Here is a 20,844-nt window from a genome sequence, read left to right as displayed (position 1 = left end):
TGTTAGTAACTAAAGGGAGGGGCTACTCATCAATTAGCACTGGTCAGCTTGATGAGTTAATGACTGAATTTGGTATAATTTTCCTCTATTCAATACCTAATTCCCTCAGTCCTCTGACTGAACTCTTACTTTCTTCGACCCCGACAGTATTAGAGCATTCGAGGCCTAGGGGTTCATTTCACTTTCCTTCCTACCCTTTCTACTTTTCTGTTCCTAGTGCTGACCTGCTATGGTACTAATATCGTCCTCCAGTGACTTAAGAAGGGAAAGTTGGTGCTGAACAAGATCTCCCAGCTAGGTTCAGTGGACCCGTCGACCAACAGCAGGTGTGGTCCTCCAGACATTCTGGGGGTTTTGTGTGAATGAAGTAGCCACCAAAGCGTTAAAATATGGTGTTCACTTAAATCGGCTACAACTTGCCATTTTCACTCCAATACCCAAGAAATGGATTCGGAACACCTCAAAATCTGTGCTTCATTGGCTGGCCATGATAATATCTTTGAAAAATATTGGAGTGTAAGGGGTCAAATGACTTTATTGTCAAACGCCTGGCATTAGAAAACAACAACAACAGATTTAATAAGTCTTTTCACAGAGTAATACGTAGATTTAGTAACATGTCTGTAAGTAGCAGTGCTGCCCTTCTCTGCTAAAGCATCCGCATTCTCGTTTCCCACGATTCCACAATGGGATGGTATCCATTGGAATACGATTCTTTTTATGTATGTGAACAATCCTTGTTACATATTATTTTATAGTAACACTCAATAAGGCCAAATTGGATATGTGGAGGTAAAGCTTTTATTTTCGGCTGTCTTTTCTGAAAAGATAAGTAGCACAGTGTCTGCATTTTGAGGAAATGGAACCTTCAACAATAGCATATACAGTATAAGGAAATGTATTAATACTTCGGTATATAGCCTTTTACTGTTCTTTGCATGAAATATTGTAATAAATTCTATTTACGTATTTTTTAAGATTTGTATATGTCAGATGCAGATATTTTCAAGGCTGAAATTTGTTTACTAGGGCTAGGATTTTGATGAAATTGCATTTTTTTGTAATAAGCCAGAAACATAGCTGGTTTAGTATTTATATGTTATGTGATGTACTGAGTGTTTTAAGACATATTTGTTAGGGCATTTTCTTGCATTTTTTTTGCCTGTTTCAACTCATAAGAGCATTTTTTGTTTTATTCGGTCATTTTTGGGGCATTTTCATTTAATGTTGACCATAAAACTCCATTATTAACGTAAAATAATATTTATTTCCTGTGATATTCTCTAGGCCTACGTATTTTGTCCATTAATACCCATCATTTTGTATAATGTTTTAATCGTTTTTCTACACAAATATTGTCATTTTAACGTAGAACACTCCATGTAATGAATCAGTCCAACCATCCCTTCAATATAGACTCCTCTATGCCTGCTAGTTCTGGATAAGAGTTGCCTTGTGGTGGACTACATGGAAACTACATCAGATAAAATAATTAATCAAAGTGTACTACTTAGAAAAAATTATGTAAAATTAAATAGACTTGAATGTTGGAACTAGAATTTAATTTAATTGCTAGTCTAAATATTAAGTAGTACAAAACCTCTTTTCCTTCTAAGCCAGTTATGTAAGATCAATTTTTAGGGCATTTTAAGGGCATTTTTTTTTAAGATTTTTAGGTCATAAATACATTATTTTTAGGAATTTTTGCATGATTTATAGGTCATTAAAAATTACAAATAGTCATCTAAGTTCCTATTCATTATTCCCTCCCTTTTGCAGGAAGATTCGTCCGATCTGGACAGAGTTCAGCAGGAACAGAAAATGGAAGCATCTATAGAGGACGATGAAGTGTTCCCTGAGAGGTGAGTGTAGTGTGCTGGTTTTATCTTTCCCACTCTTTCACAGCTTCATTTGAAAATGAAGGACAAATTTTGTACTGTATAATACTGTTAGATATTGGAGAAGAAATGTGAGTATTAGGGTACAGTACATCAGTTATTCATAGATTTCAAAAAGGCATATGACTCGGTTAAAAGAGAAGTATTATATGATATTCGTATTGAATTTGGTATTCTGAAGAAACTAGTTCGATTAATTAAAATGTGTCTCAGTAAAACATACAGCAGAGTCCGTATAGGCCAGTTTCTATCTGATGCTTTTCCAATTCACTGTGGGCTAAAGCAAGGAGATTCACTATCACCTTTACTTTTTAACTTCCCTTTAGAATATGTCATTAGGAAAGTTCAGGATAACAGACAGGGTTTGGAATTGAATGGGTTACATCAGCTTCTTGTCTATGCGGATGACGTGAATATGTTAGGAGAAAATCCACAAACGATTAGGGAAAACACGGAAATTTTACTTGAAGCAAATAAAGCTATTGGTTTGGAAGTAAATCCCGAAAAGACAAAGTATATGATTATGTCTCGTGACCAAAATAATGTACGAAGATGTGGAAAAATTCAAATATCTTGGAGCAGCAGTAACAAATATAAATGACACTCGGGAGGAAATTAAACTCAGAATAAATATGGGAAATGCGTGTTATTATTCGGTTGAGAAGCTTTTGTCATCTAGTACGCTGTCAAAAAATTTGAAAGTTAGAATTTATAAAACAGTTATATTAGTGGTTGTTCTGTATGGTTGTGAAACTTGGACTCTCACTTTGAGAGAGGAACAGAGATTAAGGGTGTTTGAGAATAAGGTTTTTAGGAAAATATTTGGGGCTAAGAGGGATGAAGTTACACAACGCAGAACTGCACGCATTGTATTCTTCACCTGACGTAATTAGGAACATTAAATCCAGACGTTTGAGATGGGTAGGGCATGTAGCACGTATGGGCGAATCCAGAAATGCATATAGATTGTTAGTTGGGAGGCTGGAGGTAAAAAGACCTTTAGGGAGGCCGAGACGTAGATGGGAGGATAATATTAAAATGGATTTGAGGAAGGTGGGATATAATGGTAGGGACTGGTTTAATCTTGCCCAGGATAGGGACCGATGTTGGGCTTATGTGAGGGCGGCAATGAACCTCCAGGTTCCTTAAAAGTCATTTGTAAGTAAGTAAGTATGATACTGTATCCTATCTACTATATTTATGTGATTATTTATATTGATGGCTTAATATGTTTTGGTGCTGAATTTATGTAAGCTAAACTAAAATAATCATTACCGTGACACGTGACATTCTACATCACCTAATATATCTACTGCTTTTTTTTTACTCTGCTGTTCTTTGGGAACCATGAGCTCTTAAAATGGTGCGTCTCCAATCCCCATGTGTCGTACTATAGTCCCGTCGCTCTAATTTCCGGCAGCCAATCGCGTTGCAGGTCGGCTACATTTAAACGTGTGCGTCTTGTGATTCGCATATGAAGACATTATTCATTTCTTAAGGCTCGATAAATACTTAATATAATCGCCCGCATTTTGGCTCTTTCGTTGGCGTTCACAGAGAGCACACGAAGACGTTATTTGCCGCTCAATTATTTGTTGAATTACATTGCGTTTGATTTATTATCATAGGAGCTACGACATGATAATGTTTAATGGTGTGGCAAATAGATCCCTCATATGGCAACGAAAGAACAAAAATGGCGAACGATACTACCTACCTAGACTTTATAGAGCCTTCACTTCCTAAGACGTAAACAAAGAGGAGGAGTCACGCCGGGAATAAGAACGTCGCGACTATAGTTCGCTGCTTTCCATCAAGACCTTGGAATGTATTAGAGATGGGTAAAAATAGCTCGAATAGTTTATTTGAAACTGTTTCACAATTGAAACTATTTCGATACCAAACAATTTCGTGATATAACCTGTTCCAACTGTTCCAATGAGTGTTAAACTGCTCCAGTGATCACTTCAACGTTTCACATGGTTCTAAGAGATAATCAGTTCAATTTATAAACAGTTTTCCTCTTCTTTGTTGTCTGCAAAAGCCACTTGTAGCGCTATCACTGACCTCCAATCGAAAGTAGATATAATATCCATGTTCTACACGGCCTTCGTGCAACAGTAGCCTATGTAGGATCGCGCAATTTAATTGTACGAATCAAATTCCCTAATAAATCTCCCAATTATTAGCTTCCTTTGATGGAGAATATGTTCATGGTGCCCTGACATAGTGTTAATTATTAATATACCGCGAAAAATATCATCGGCTAATGTCATCGTTATTAAACTCACCTAGGGTTATATGCGTTATTTTTACCAAAATCGATTCATTCTGATTTGTAGTTATTTAATGTACCCTTAACAGTAACCTACGAAAAATGACTTTCGTCGTCATAATGCACTGAACAACTGATTTATGGACGATTCAAGGGCTTTGAAACATGTTTGTGCTAGATCGTGCGTATTTGCTTGGTTTCCGCACAAAACCAATCCGCGGAAATTGTAAAATTCCACATTCAGTATTCCCAACCTAACACACATAACAATTTCCCTCTTCTTACCGCTTAAGTGACATATTAATTTTACTGCTTTAGGCTTTTAACATATTATTTTTAGAGATGTTCAATATAGTAATAATTATAAATTGGAAACTTACCACTGCAATTTCACCTAAATTGCACTGTTAATTATTGTTTTTAAATATTTGCAAAAATTAAGTAAACTCTACAACTCCACTAAAGTTACTGCATTCGTGATGCAAGTAACATTAATGAAGCCGTGAAAAAATTAACAAATCAACTTGCCCGTATTATTACTGCAATATGTTATATAAATAATATTGTTAAAATATTAAAATGAAAAATAAATCATTACATAACCTTATCGTTTGTTTTATGTTCGCATTTATAGACTGGGGGAAAAAAAAAGACGTATATCACTGCCTGCTGGAGTATAGTAAACACAGAAAACATTTTAAAGCAACAATGTTGAAGATAGATATTTTTGTTTTGCAAATTTGCCGTCATTGAACAGAAACCAAGATGGAGATTTCATTGCAACTAATTAGAAATTCCTCTTTCAGGTATGTAATAAACGATCTTCACACAAAATAATGTATGTTACACGAGCGGTATGTTTTCTTTCAATTCTCGGAAATTAAAAAAGCTCAACTACGTTTCGCTTTTTCAAACTTTCCCTCGAACATGAAAACTTCAACATATCGCTCTTGTAACGCATATTACTATTCTGAAGCAGATGAGAAGTTGAAACAGTTGTAACATTTGGAACAGTTGGTACTGAAGTTGTAAACATATTCTTATGAAACTGTTTCTTTGAAATTGTTATTTTGGAACAGCTTCGTTCATGAAACAGTTACAGTCGAAACTGTTTCTTAAAAAGAACAGTTTATCCCATCTGTAGAATGTATGTATTTATTCACACTGCAAATGGGTAAATACCTGGTGACAGTGGTAACTAAGTACATTCAATAATTACAATTAATAATAAATTACAGTTCACAATATTAATAATAAAATAATAATAGCAATATATAATAATATTAACTGTGAGCATCTTAAATTAAATGTGTCACTTAGTATAACATAATTAATTAAAGTAAATCTAATTTGTATCTTAACCCTAAGATCGAACTTAAAACCACGAGTATACATATATGATATGTTTATAAGTGCACAAGTACCTTTCAGCACTACACTCATTTCGCTATCAATTCACTCACTGCACTGGAACAATGAAACATTTCACTGGCACTGTCCTGATTTTACTAGTACTTCAAAAACATTTGACTGTTCAAATACTTTGCTCTACTACTATAAACTATAGAACTTCACTGACACAACACACTTCTTCACTGATACAACATTTCAAATAGCAAAACATCAATTACACCCTTAATTATTCCGTAGAATTGTACTTACTATATTAACCTCAAATCGCTAGCCTAGACCCCATTACAAGCAATTTAGGACGTTCACTATAACTCACAACCGTTCACTATCTCATTTCTCTGCCACTATAACTTTCATAATTTACTTTTAAGCTCACTGCGTTTTCACTACAACACACTACACACCCAATATAAATCACTGGTGATTCACTATGTTTCTCTGCTTACTCACGATACTTGTAAAACCACATAATAGTCTGCATAATGTATTACCGTCTATTAGTAAAGTCTTTAAGCCTATTTTTAAATACATTTTTTGTTATTGGTAAAGCATTTAGTAAGTCTGCAGGTAAAGCATTCCAGTCCCTTGATAGTAGTATTGAGAAAAGATAACTTTCCAGTGTCCGGCCTCTGTCTTCTTTCCCACAATTTATGTGAGTGGTCATTCCTTGAAGAGTAATTTGGCGGCTGCAACCTATTCTTTATTTCTCTTTGTGTATGTTTTGTACATTGCGCATAATGGAATTCGCTTTCTTCTGTCCGTGAGTGTGTCCCATTTTAATGTTGAATTATTACGACAATGCTTGAGAGCCCGTTTTTTTAATCTTTTCCAATGCTTTAATATGTTCTAATCTGTAAGTATCCCAACATGCAGCGCCATATTCCATTACTGGACGAACTAGTGATTGTGAATGAGAAGGTTATCTCAATCATCTACATTTGGACGAGGAAAAAGTGCGGGTGAGCAGGGTAGTGTGACGTCACTGATAGACTTGGTTTTCCCGACAAGAGTATTTAATATGCCAGGGATAATAGTGGTAGGAAATACATAGCAAATTGTAATTCCTTTCAATATTGCATAGAATGAAACCTCAAAATTTATTGCTCTTGTCTCATGTTGGTATATATATATATATAGAGAGAGAGAGAGAGACACACACACATACACACATGGGTCATTCAATAATTGAATGGCTGCTTAGAATAATGTAAGTCAGTTTTTACAGTTTGTCACGAAATTAAAAATATGTTTATTCCATACTAACATTGTTAAATATTACAAAATATGACAATAATAGGTCTGTATTAATACTTCAGTGAGTATTCACACCATTTATATATATGTATTGTCTTCATCTTCCAAATAGTCGACCTGGTTGACAAGTTGGTATAGCGCTGGCCTTCTATACCCAAGGTTGCAGGTTCGATCCCGGGCCAGGTCGATGGCATTTAAGTGTGCTTAAATGTGACAGGCTCATGTCAGTAGATTTACTGGCATGTAAAAGAACTCCTGCGGGACAAAATTCTGGCACATCCGGCGACGCTGATATAACTTCTGCAGTTGCGAGCGTCGTTAAATAAACCATAACATTTCTTCCAAATAACACAACTTTTTGAACATTGACAGTAGAAAAACGTATGTCAATCCAGAACAACGTTGTAAAGCACAGAAACTTAAATACTGTCCATATTTCCTGGGAGATTCTGTATAGTTGTTACATTTGAGTAAATTAAATAATAATAATAATAATAATAATAATAATAATAATAATAATAATAATAATAGACCAATTTATGTCATAAGAACTTGAAACATATTACACAACTTAGGTCATATCTTTAGGCATACAATATCAATATTACACGGGTAAGAATTATTTTATTTTTATTCTGTTATTAGGCCATGACAGAATTCAGAGTAACCATGACCTTATTACCTTTAACTGTTCGCCTTTAGCACTCTATAGGCCTACATTGACTTACAACATTATTCTACTCAGCAGTTCAGGTCGTTTCACATCTGGTTTAATGTCACCTTTCTTCGAAGCATATTCTTTTCCCTGATCCTTTAGTGTCTTACGTACATTGTCCTTCCATTGCATGATATTAATCTTACGTTTTCTTTTTCTATTTACGTTTTTTATGAGACCATGTGACACGCTACAAGTATGATTGTCCGCCATTTTAGTTGCGTTACAACGTTACTCTGCTCAGCAACACAATCAAAATACTACAGCTCTCGAAGTAGTGTGAATATCAGCATGGCAATGACAGCACATGATGCAAGATGTGCGATACAACATTTTTCAGCCGAAAACTCAGTTTGGGCAAAAACGGACTTACAACGTTATTCTAGGTAGCCGTTTAATTAGGGGCAACATTTGGATTAACAACAAAGCAATCATTTTTGGAACAGTCACATTGTTGCAGTGCTCAGCAGTAATCTCCTCCAACATGAAGAACCTGCCTCCCCACCTCAGGGAGACGACGGATGCCATCCACAGCGTCTTGTTGTACTAATCTTCGAACAGACTGCTCTACTGCTGCTATACTTTCCTGTCTGGTTCTAAAGCGAACTCCTCTAAGTGGTAATTCCGTTTTCGGGAAAAGGTCAAAATCACATAGGCTCGTATCTGGAGAGTATGGAGGATGCTCCAGAACTTTCCACTTCCATATGCGAAATAAATTAACCACAGGCGTAGCTACATTAGTGCGAACATCATCATGTAGCACAATAAGATGAGAATTCAGGAAATTTGGTCATTTACAGCGCAATGGGTTGTAAATGGTATTCCACAAAGTAACTGTACTATGCACCATTCACACGATTTCAGACAGGCTGAATGAGTGAGAAGGATTTGGTCAAAATCATAGCCAATAACGGTGTTCTTCCAGCAGAGCTCTTACAGTGTTCACTTGCCAATAACGGTCTGCCACATTCATGTTTTTGATGAACATCTCCCCTCACGCTGTGAAATGCATGCACCCACCTAGCCACGGTACAATATGGCGATCTCTCTACCATAAGCTTCCAGTAATACTGTATGATATTGTCAAGCATTCTTGCCTCTTGTAATCTGAATTTTAATAAAGCACCTTTGTTCGTATTTGCTAAACATTTTAGAGCGCTACAGATAACAGTCTAGAAATTGCTTTCACTTCAAGTATCTTATAAATGAGATTGTTTTCAAACTCACAGATACTACTAAGATTTATTTCAAATCATCCCTCCTCAATTGAGGTTGATCACTGGGATCCGGAATTAACAAACATAAAAGTTAAAGGGAAATGAAACGAGCAAAATAATGATTCGATTTGTACATTAAAACAAAAATTTACATGTTAACATAGAGATGAGTTCGCGAATTCGATTATGCGCACTGTTCAAAACATACAGAGGTGAGCCTGCCTGGAGAGAAATAAAAAATAGGTTGCAACCGCCAAATTACTCTTCAAGGAACGACCACTCATATAAATTGAGGGAAAGAAGACAGAGGACGGACACTGGAAAGTTTTCTTTTCTCAGTCGTACTATCAGGGACTGGAATGCTTTACCTGCAGACATACTGAAGGCTTTACTAATAGACGGTAATTATACACAGTATATAAAGGATGTAAATGATATTTTGTTATTAAAGTGTTGTATCAGTGAAGAATTATGTCGTGTCAGTGAAGTGTGTTGTGTCAGTGAAACGTGTTCCTGTCAGGGAAGCTTTATAGTTTATAGTGGCAGTGCAAAGTATTTGAACAGTGAAATGTTTTTGAAGTGTTAGTGAAATCAGGATAGAATCAATGAAATGTGTCGTAGTTCCAGTGCAGTTAGTGAGTTGACAGCGAAATGAGTGTAATGTGCACAGGTACTTGTGCAGATATGAACATATCATACTCGTGGATTTTATTTCGAACTTAGATTTAAGATACAAATTAGATTTATTTTAAATGTTATTTTAAGTGCTCGTGCTACATTTAATTTAGGATATTCCCTATTATTATTATTATTATTATTATTATTATTATTATTATTATTATTATTATTATTATTATTATTATTGTTAGTATTAATTATTTGCATTCATTAATTATTGATGTTATTATTAACTGTATTTTTAATTAATGAGTTTATTATTGTCATTATTGAGTGTAATTAGTTACCACTGCCACCGGGTATATACCCATTGCAGTGTGAATAAATACATACATACATACATACATACATACATACATACATACATAGTGTAGAATTTGAAAAGTGGCCTTCAGGATTTCCATTAGAATCTTCTGAACCTCATAAAAGGGAATTTGAAAGTATTTAAAGATATTACATTTAAATTTTGGTAAACAACCCCTCGCTCCAAATAGTAAGCCTGTAACATCCCAGTTGTAAAGGGAAATGCCATATTTTTCACTGAGGTATGGAAGACAAGGTACATATTTATCTCGCTTGTCATCATTAATCTGCAGTGCCTGATTCATGTCTCGTTCAAAGCAAATCGTAGGGTCTAAGACCATCGCTTTCTGGGTTCTTCTATTGATGGCAATTATATCGACTCTTCTATTAGAATCAACTTCAGACACACAATGAATCTCCTCATGTACTTCCCATCCTGTGTTTCTTAGCAGGTTGGCAATTGCTGTACGGGCACAATGGTGTCTGTTATTCAGGAGCTCTCCCTTCTTACAGAACCCTAGTACGTGCTCTTCTTTCTCATCAGCTTGCATCATTTATCGCTGATAGCGCCACATACATTGTTGCCACTAATTATTGAGTAAACCATGTATACATATGTACATACATCCACACAGGATGGATTAAAAGTCGCTTTCCCCAAATACTTCCGTATATTTAATTACATCCAGTTTACGTTTGACTACACATTGCTTTACAAATTTTGTTCAAAATGGGGGCCCTGTTTTTCGATGCAAAATTCACACTGATTTACAGATGGCAGAACATAACTCACCATTTTAATCGATTTTCGCGATTGACTATTCGATCATCTGTCGCAACTGATGCAGATCCTGCGGTTTCTGAGCAAAGACTTAATTTTTCAGGATGCTCCACAGCGAAAAATCACATGGCGTCAGGTCGCATGATCTGTGTGGCCATTCTGTTGTGCCATGGAGAGGTGATGCCCATCCTCTTTCTATATTAACTGCATTTCGGCAAAACTACGGCAACCCAACACAATAAAACAAAACAATAGTAACAAGACATTACATTGGAAAAACAGCCAATGCAACAAAACAAATATATTTATTTATTTTTATTTTATTTAAATTTAAATATACATAATAAAACATATAATTACAAACAAGAGAAATAGAAATAAATTAATACAACCAATATAAAAAAGGAGATACAGTAGTATTAACAAAATTTGAGACTGAATGAGCAGCGCTCATGTTCGGTCGCAGTTCAGATATAATATTAATAGGCCTATAAGAGAATAAGAAATAAAATAGGAAATAAAATTAAAATTACAGTTACAGAAATTATATAATACAATATTAATATAAGAGAAATATAGAAAAAAAAAATAAAATAAAATAGAAACTAAAATTTCAATTTCAGCAGCAATGGAATTATAAAATATAATACTAACACTAGAGTAGAATAGGACAATATATATATATATATATATATATATATATATATATATATATATATACATATATACAATACACATATATAAATTTTCTTTTTCAAAATTATAGAATACAAATATAATATAGGTTGATAATTCATACACATAGGCTATAAATTTGTTTAATCAAATTGAAGATATTAAAACGTTTCTAATTTTCTTGTTATATGTTAGTGGGTTACATGTTAGAAGTTCTGGGTGTAATTTAGCTAAAGCATTGTACAACCGAGGGCCAAAATTAACGCTATGCCTAAAGCATATGATGTGAGACATTTAGGTTCTACTAATGTTGAATTAATATTTCGTCTTGTGTCATAATTGTGTGTCTGTAATATAAACTTATTACGATTTTTATGATAAAATTTTAACAGCGTATACTTATAAATTTGTTCTATATTAAATACATTAAATTCAGAATAAATTAATTTAGTTGGATAATCGAAACGTTTTTTTTTTTTCAAACAAATTTTAATTATTCGTTTTTGTAGTAACTTTAACGGACTAAGATTAATTTCCCAAACAATTATACCATATTGAATGATAGACTGAATAATGGCCAAATAAACATTTCGTAGAACTCTAATGGGTAAGTAACATCGAAGATTAACGAATTTATAAATTGGTTAGGAAGCCTCTTACAAAGATAAGTAATGTGATGTGGCCATTTTAAATTCTGATCAAAATGATACCACAGTCTACTATATGCAGTCATGAAGCTTAAGTTTTGAGGGTGCTAGAAACAGTAGACTGTGACGGTACTATTTTGCATTGCCTGTAATGAGGCGATATTAGCGATCCTAGTGGTGAGCAACAATCTGATGTTTGCATATTTACTACGTATTGAGCTTCGTGACTGTATACACTAGACCAGACGTCTCCAAAAGTGTACTCGCGAGTAAGTCCCTGAACGGAACCGAAGCCAGTACGTAATGAGCCCGCTCCGCCTCACCCATCCCCACCTGTACTGTGCTCAATGTTTATGCGCAAACGAAGAGCAGTGGCGGACTGCCATTATCATTGAGTTGGTCGGAGTGTTCCACCGTTTAACAATGTCTTCTTATCATGGACGTAGTACATTCAAGGATGAATAGGAAGAGACATTTTTTTTTTTAGTTAGTGGGGAGAATGTGAAATGTTTAATTTGTTCGAAAATTCTTAAGGGTGTGTTAAAATTCAACATACGACGACAATACTCGACTCTTCACAAAGAATATCATACAATTGCAGGCATGTTGGACATGTGAAAATAATTTATTTTGGGGCTATCTGTATAACTGTTGGTTATACATAATAATCAGTATATAAAATACGTTTACACTCAGTTCAGCATGACAAACATATAGTTTTTCGTTTAATTTTAGGTGAAATGCGTAGGCCTACAAATATTTTGATAAATATAAAACAAGAAAATACAAACACAAATCACACACATGTCCTCAGTCTTAAACAAAAAACGCTTTCTGCTAGCTATGTTTTAGCTTGGAATATTGGAAAATCAATGAAACCCTTTACAGAAGAATCATTTCTAAAATCGTGCATACAGGACGTTACTAAAATTTCGTCCAGAACAAAGTCAAGGTTTAAGAAAATTAAAATGTTTCCGATTACATTTCAGAGAAGGAATTTCAAGATTGCAAATGTAATTGAATCTGAGGTCGAAACCACAATTAACCAGTTTGTAGCTTACTCTCTTGCATTGGACGAAAGCACAGATGATAGAAATGACAACCTCACCTAGCCATTTTCATCCGAGGAGTTAATGAACATTTTACTGTGTCTGAATGTCTTCTAGATGTAATTACAAAGTACAACTGGAGAAGTTCTTTTCCTGGCACTGAAAGGCACCATAGAACAGAAGAGGTTGAATTTGCAATGGCTTGTGTCAATAGCAACAGACGGGGTTCCAGCTTTATAGTATGTTAAACGTTAATTTCTTATTCTTTTGATGTTATTATTTGTAAACTTAAGTAGACCGTTGCCGCGATCCCCCACTGATCACTCCCATCTGTTGAGGTACGATTCTCTTCCCCTTCTCCAGCCTTACAGCACACTGTGTTCGGCAGGCAGCATCGAGAGCACGAATGACAATACGCTTTTTGAGACCTTTGCACTAGACTGTGATGATACCCAGATATTTCACTTACGTGGCTTCTTTCAATGGTGGACATTTACAACTTTTGTTATCTATTAATTTTCACTGTGTATTATTAGTCTTTATTCATCTTTAAATTTTAAATTTTGAACACTGGCAGCTGTTAACGAAAAAGGAACTAAAGTTGATTTAGATATGTTTAAAGAAAGGAACTTGGAATTACGCCATTTTTTAACAATTTTAGCACCTATGTTAGCATTTCTATATGGTTCTTGCCATGAAAAACCACTGAAAATAACTACTGTATCATCAGCATATGAATATATATTAAATTTTTCCAAATTTATATTTAGCAGATCATTAACATATATTTGAAATAAAATAGGTCCCAAAATTGTTCCTTGCGGTACACCTAGTCACTAAATTGATCTTCAGTTTTGGTCATTTGCCTTCTGTGACTAAAATATGACTGTAATAATATTAAAACTATACCTCTATCTCCAATAGTATGTAGTTTGTCCAAAAGTAAATTATGATTGATAGTGTCAAAAGCTTTCCGTAGATCCAAGAAAATGCCCAAACATTTGTTTCCAATATCTAGATCATGAAGAGATGACATCGGAAAAGCACATTGAGACAAGTACGTGGTTCCCAACTCACCAGTTATTAAATCTGCAATTTGTTTATTGAAGTTATGTCATCTGTATATGTGTACATTTATAAACCTATTAAGAATAATGGGGAAAGCGACTTCTGACCCACCTTATAATTATATAACCAATATATCTTTAAAATATGAAACTGAAAATTACAAATAAACTAACTCAAATATTAGGCACTAATTAAAAAAGTGCTTAAAACGAGATTAAAGTAGCAAAATTTAAATTTAATTACATTGATCCTTGTAAACTGGAGTGAGGCCTAGGCCAAAAGAGCCAGTTTCCGGAGGCCTAGATGGAAGATGTTTCAAATCTCGATCGAGTGTTTCTATATTGTTTGTTTGTGGCACTTGCTGCAGGTTATATGCCATTGATTTAAATTGATTTAGGTGCTTTTTTCAAGATTATTCGGAATTGTACACACATTATGCTTAATACGTTTTCATCTGATCGCATTGTGTTTTGTGGAGACTGATAAATTTCTATTTTCATATCAGCATTGTAGGTAATGTTGAGGAGAGTTCGTCACAAGAGGGCCCCAGCGTTCATCGTAAAGAAGGCAAATTCACACAGTGTTGTAACAAAAGATTGGATGGTTTAAATATTAATGACACGACTATCAAGTGTAATATTTGCAACGAGCTCTTTGTAACACCAGAATTACTAAGACATCATTTTTATAAACATACAAAGAAAAAGTCATTCCAATGTCATGTCTGTGGGAAGTGCTTTGATAAATTGAGTTATCTAACGAGACATGGACGACTACACACAGCAGAGAGGCGATTCAAGTGCGATGTGTGTGGAAAGTGTTTCGTGACAAAGAGACAATTAAGTAATCATGCACGGACACATAGTGGAGAAAAGTCGTTCAAATGTGATGTGTGTGGCAAATGTTTCTTAGAACCGTGGCAATTACGCGCACATGCTCGCATACACACGGGCGAGAAGCCATTCAACTGCGATCTGTGTGGGAAATATTACTCATCAAAGGGAAATTTGAGTAAGCATGCAAGGACCCATACAGGGGCAAGGCCATTCAAGTGCGATGATTGTGAGAAATGTTTCACAAGATCTGAATCATTACGCAAACATACACGCATACACTCAGACGAAAGGCCATTCAAGTGCGGTGTGTGTGGAAAGTGTTTCTTGTCAAAGGAATATTTAGCAAATCATGTACGTATACACACTGGAGAAAAACCATTCAAATGTAATGTGTGTGGAAAATGTTTCTCAGGAAGCGGGTACTTACGCATACATGCTCGCATACACTCAGGCGAAAGGCCATTCAAATGCGATGTGTGTGGGAAGTGTTTCTTTGGCAAGGCAGATGTAAGGAAGCATGCAACGATACATACAGGAGATAGGCCATTCAAGTGCGATGTTTGTAAGAAGACTTTCACAAAATCGTTGCAATTAAGCAAACATGCACTTATACATTCAGACGAGAAGCCATTCTAGTCCGATATGTGTGGGAAGGGTTTCTGCTATTGGCACTTAAAAAGAAAACATATACGCATACACGCGTAGGAGTATTTTAATGCTATGTGTGTGTGTTGGACGAATGTTGTCGGTATTTAAACCAACAAGTACGTATTCATATTGTCGAAAAATCATTCATTTGCAATGTCGGCAGAAATTGTTTCTTAGAACTGGCTTACCGGAAGACTCACTCCCATGTACACAGGTGAGACGACATTTAAATGCAATTATTAGGATATGTGCAGGGACCGACAGAATGATCTCCCCGACTTTATAAATGAATAAAACGAATATTGATGTCATCTAAAATTTTACTTTACCACCTTACACAAGAATGCTTGCCATTTTGACAATTTTTTTCCATGTTGAATCTTTCGTGTACTACTTTTAACACTTGAATATAAATAATTGATTAAATGGCGATCTTACTCGTGTTAATTGTGTAAGCATGTGCGGCTTACAGCTGTTTCGGTGCTTCTTCACACCATCCTCAGAGCGTACTAGATCTTGGCGTCATCTCGAACTTCGCAGCCTGTTGTGTGGGTGTGTTCGAATGTTGAAAAGTGTTGAAATGTGGCGTCAAATAGTCTGTGTTCTGAAATAGATCTGTGTGTTGAGAATTAGATCAGGATGTGTTTTAGTGTGTCTGTATATTACATATTGTTCTATCACAACAGATCTAATCACCACACACAACACAAACATGCTGCATTCAGGACAATGGTACACAAATTACTCAACATACCCATGAGCCAACAACACTACAATGAAGGAGTGAACATAATCAAATACATAGCAAAAGAAAATGGTTACGATCCAAACATAATAGACAACATCGTAAGGAAAACAAAACAAAAACTCAACAAACATACAACACAAACACAAGAAATACAACATAGCATACAGAACAGAAAACACACTACAAAGACGTCTCAACACACAAACAACACAAAGAAATAAATACAACCACACAGGCGTATACAAACTCACATGCAATAGTTGCGACAGTTTCTACGTTGGACAGACAGGCAATTCATTCCAAACTCGATACAAAGAACACATTAAAGCAATAACCAGAGGACACAATACATCTACATATGCCGAACACATAAGTAATGCATACATACAATAACATAAATACAGACATGGAAATCCTACACATACAACCCAAAAACCAAAAACTCAATACACTACAACAATATGAAATATACAGAAACACTAAAACACACCCTGATCAAATTCTCAACACACAGATCAATTTCAGAACACACACTCTATTTGACACCACATTTCAACACTTTTCAACAATCGAACGCACCCACACGACAGGCAGCGAAGTTCGAGATGACGCCGAGATCTAGTAGGCTCTGAGGATGGTGTGATGAAGCACTGAAACAGCTGTAAGCCGCACATGCTTACACAATTAACACGAGTAAGATCACCATTTAATCAATTATTTATAACTTTTTTTTTTTAAGAAAACATCATCCAAATTCTTGTCCTCACGAGCTATACACTGCTGCAACTGCGACTGTGCGTCCTTCTTCCAAATTGTTCAACAACGCACCAAATACACTCGCTGTGGAGAGGTGGCCGATGCATTTCTAGGTGATTTTCTGGGTCCAGTACCGAAGGTTTTGTTGTTGACGCTGCTGGCAAGTGAGAATGAGTTTAATCACCATTGAGTGCTACTGGACAGTTTTTTCCAGTATGGTCTCGTAAACATCTTGGCGATTAAGCCAGTCATATTGCCGAACTTCCTGAACCACCGGAAATTTGAAGGGATGGAACTTGAGGTTTAGGTGTAAATCTCGTCTGACACTTCGATTAGATATTCCCAATACCAGAGCATGTTTAATGGCTGAACGTCGCTTTGTGGATGTGGTAACAGCGTGCCTTACTTCTAAGATATTGTCGGGAGTCCGAACTTTGCGACATCTACTGGACTTCTGTTTGAAAGGTGAACCCAGCGATTAGGGATTATAAAGAATGGACACTTCGCGTCGGTACCTTTGATGTAGCCGGACTGATTTCAATGACCTTCAAGCCAGCTAGTGCGTGAGATTCTGCTTTCTCCCTAGAGTTGGCGCTGACATACCAGCTAGTAGTCAGTCGACACAGCAGAAATATAACACATAATTAATACATCTAGGTACATTATGTACTCAAATAAAATAAATTGGCTCCATAAAATAACAAATCCGTCATTAACTGTAATGTCTAGACTCTAGAGTTCCTTTATAATGAGAGTTGAGACGTTGGCCCCAACAACAATTAAAATATGTAATGATTTGATAGCGCTGAAAATGGAAATTCAAAACTCTTACGAGAAGTAAAACCATATACCTATATTATACAGTGCGAGCGAAAAGTCTCTCCGCAGTGCTTGTGTAGCCACAGTGTAGCCGAGAATCCACTAGGCAGAGAATTCAAGTGGCAGCACTGGCCGCTAAGCATATGCTGGACTGGGGATGTGAGGTTTTCCAACCGGAATTAATGGGGAAGTGTCAACTTTCTACAGGATTACGTGCCAGCTTTCTACGGGATTACTATAACTAATGGAGCTGCGGAGGGACTTTTGGATCGCACTGTATTATATACAAGTATTAAACGAATTTGATACGTAATTTTATAATGTATTATATTATTTTATAATATAATTTATTATATCTGAAATATAAAATATTATTATTACAACTGGTTTGTCACTGAGAAATAAGGAAAAGTTGTTAACTTGAATTTATTTGAAGCAATGCGTTACTGGATTATGCAAAAAGGTAGGCGATGTTTGGATCCTGTGTCTCAACTCTGTTCTCAATTATTATCTTAGCGTGTGCTCGATAACACTAACCTCTAGCGCTTAAAAGTGGAACTAAACGCTGGCGCAAAGAGAAACAAAACATAGGAAAATTCGCTCAGTGTCCATTCTTTATAATCCCTATTTGCTGGTGAACCTTTCTTGTGAAATTTCTCACCCAAACAGTATGGTTTTCTTAATGAGGAATTCTTTCGTGTCGACCTACTCTAAAATGGGTACGAAATTGCCGCTGCATTGTAATCGCGAATAGCCATTTCCTTTTAATATGCTAAACAAAATAATGCACGATGTTGAGCTGTCTTCGCCATGATTGTAACTGAAATGGCATGGCTTGTGCTGCTCCAAGATATACACCACTCAAGCGCAAATATCAAGGAACATGTGTAGGGGACAGTTCCTTCTGCTGGACTTTATATAAAGCTTCCTAGAATTAAAACGTTAAAAGTAACACAAAAAGGTGTTACCTTTTGAAAAAGGTAATGTATCTTTATGACAGTCGGGCCCTGTTTCAACACCAGTGTGGTGTCATCTTCAGTGCTGCTCCAACTGGTCTTGATTTCGCCGCTTGCTTTTGTCAGTGGTGGGGGTGGGATGTCCTTATGGTGGGGGAAGGTTGTTTGTGTATCTTGAATTATGAGACTGAATATTGTATGTGTATTGAATTGTAATTTTGTATTAAGGGGAGAGGATGGTATTTTTTAAACCTGTTTTCCTATTTGGTGTAAAATATTAATTTTTTGTATATAGAGAGCTCATAACTGTAGCAATTCAACCAAATATAAATATAAAAAAAAATTATTTGGGGGCCCAAATTTGAAAAAAATATACCCAATGCAGGATTCTACTAAAACTGATATATCTAAACCGTTTTTAAAGATAGATTGAAACGGTGTTTTGCTATGTATTTCCAAATGCATGTTCTACAAACTGTCTCTAACAGAATTTTGATATTAGTCCCTACGTTTGTAAAATAAACAATTAAAATTTAATAACAATTTTCTTATTTCCTTTCTTGCAAACAAACGGACGTATTTTTAAAATGAAATCAATTAACAGAATTCTGTTACAGAGAAAAGTTTCCTAATAGTCTAAAGAATGTGTGTTCTAAATTTCATGCATGTATCTTTAATAGTTCACAAATTATATCTATTTTTGTCTGACAATGTACCAAAAAAAAAATGAAGTTACTGGAAACCGATAAAAATGGGCGTGTGATTTAAAAATCCATAGCGCAGGAAGTTTAAAAATGACGTCTCAACATCCGATAAGGGCACGAATACTCACAAAGTGTTATGCAATGCATTCCACACATATCAATGGGTAATTTAAAGAAAACAACTTTTTTTTTTTTTTTGAAAATTTATTTTGCCGGAAACAACACAAAAGTTGACGAGTGATTTAAAAATCCATAACGCAGGAAGTTTAAAAATGGCGACTCACCATGCGATAAGGGCACAAATACCCACAAAATGTTATGGTATGCATTCCACACATATCACAGAGTATATTTATTTATTTTTTTTTTTAATTTACTCATTTTTCACCAAAAAATACCATCCTCTCCCCTTAAGTATAGGAGGGTGGACCCAAAAGTAACCGGAACCGAACTGTTGCGCGCGCATTCTTTGTAGTTACGAATTGTTCTGTTAGATGGTGTTAGTTTTGAGTCTCCTGCTACCCATAGTGAGTTGGTTAATCTGAGTTAAGTGGTTTTATTTTTTTTTTTTTGGTGCTGTGCTGTTTGCGTTCCTGTCCCAACCATTTGGCAATTAGTGAGATGGCCGACCACAAGGAACAAAGAGTGTGTGTGAAATTTTGTTTTCTGTTAGGGAAAACTGCAGCCGAGACCATTGGGATGCTTCAGCAAGCTTTCAAATATGATGCTTTGGGAAAATCACAGGTCTACGAGTGATTTTCCCTTTTAAAAACTGGCAATATGTCAACTGAAGACATGCCACACACTGGGTGTCTTTCGACAGGAAGAAATGACGAAAACGTTGCCAAAATCAAACATGCAATTGATGAAGATCGTCGAAAGACCATTGACGAAGTTTCTGAGCAAACAAACCTGTCATGGAGCATGGTCCAGCGAATTTTAACCGAAGATTTGCACATGAGACGGGTGTCTGCAAAATTTGTTCCTCGTTTGCTCACAGATGACCAAAGAGAAAACCGCATGATAGTTTGCCGCAACTTTAAGAGTGAAGTGCAGAACGATCCAAATTTTCTTAAATGAATTGTGACTGGGCATGAGTCTTGGTGCTATGGGTACGATCCAGAATCAAAGCAAGCATCGAGCCAGTGGAAAACTCCAAATTCACCACGATCCAAGAAAGAACGTCAAGTGCGATCCAGTGTGAAAGCAGTGTTCATTTGGTTTTTTGATGTGAATGGCATTGTCCACAAAGAGTTCGTTCCACCAGGACAAACAGTGAACCAACATTTCTATTTTGATGTGTTACGAAGATTATGAGAGAGTGTGCGACGAAAAGGCCCGAAATGTGGAGAAATGGGAACTGGTTGCTTCTCCCCTCAATGCTCCAGCCCACACAGCTCTGAC

General features: G+C 35.8%; 1 protein-coding gene and 1 long non-coding RNA gene across 5 annotated transcripts in view; one reads left to right on the top strand and one right to left on the bottom strand.

Moving 5' to 3' along the window:
- The window catches only part of LOC138691740 (zinc finger protein 239-like), a 77,927-nt gene extending 61,991 nt beyond the window's left edge, over nt 1–15,936 (top strand). For 3 of the 4 annotated variants that reach the window (XM_069814052.1, XM_069814054.1, XM_069814055.1), the window contains 2 exons: nt 1,780–1,862; nt 14,479–15,936. In XM_069814052.1, the coding sequence (XP_069670153.1) occupies nt 1,780–1,862; nt 14,479–15,445 (1,050 nt within the window). In that variant the 3' untranslated portion in view covers nt 15,446–15,936. Of the gene's footprint in view, nt 1–1,779; nt 1,863–8,001; nt 9,318–14,478 lie in introns of those variants that run through there. The other variant, XM_069814059.1, reaches the window with a different exon arrangement.
- Nucleotides 1–20,844, bottom strand: part of LOC138691745 (uncharacterized) — a 400,261-nt gene that overhangs the window by 149,990 nt on the left and 229,427 nt on the right. The window lies entirely within an intron of this gene.

The sequence above is a fragment of the Periplaneta americana genome, chromosome 16 (genome assembly GCF_040183065.1).
Source record: "Periplaneta americana isolate PAMFEO1 chromosome 16, P.americana_PAMFEO1_priV1, whole genome shotgun sequence".
Lineage (NCBI taxonomy): Eukaryota > Metazoa > Arthropoda > Insecta > Blattodea > Blattidae > Periplaneta > Periplaneta americana.
The sequence above is the reverse complement of the archived record's forward strand: the minus strand, read 5'-3'. Positions and strand labels throughout refer to the sequence as shown.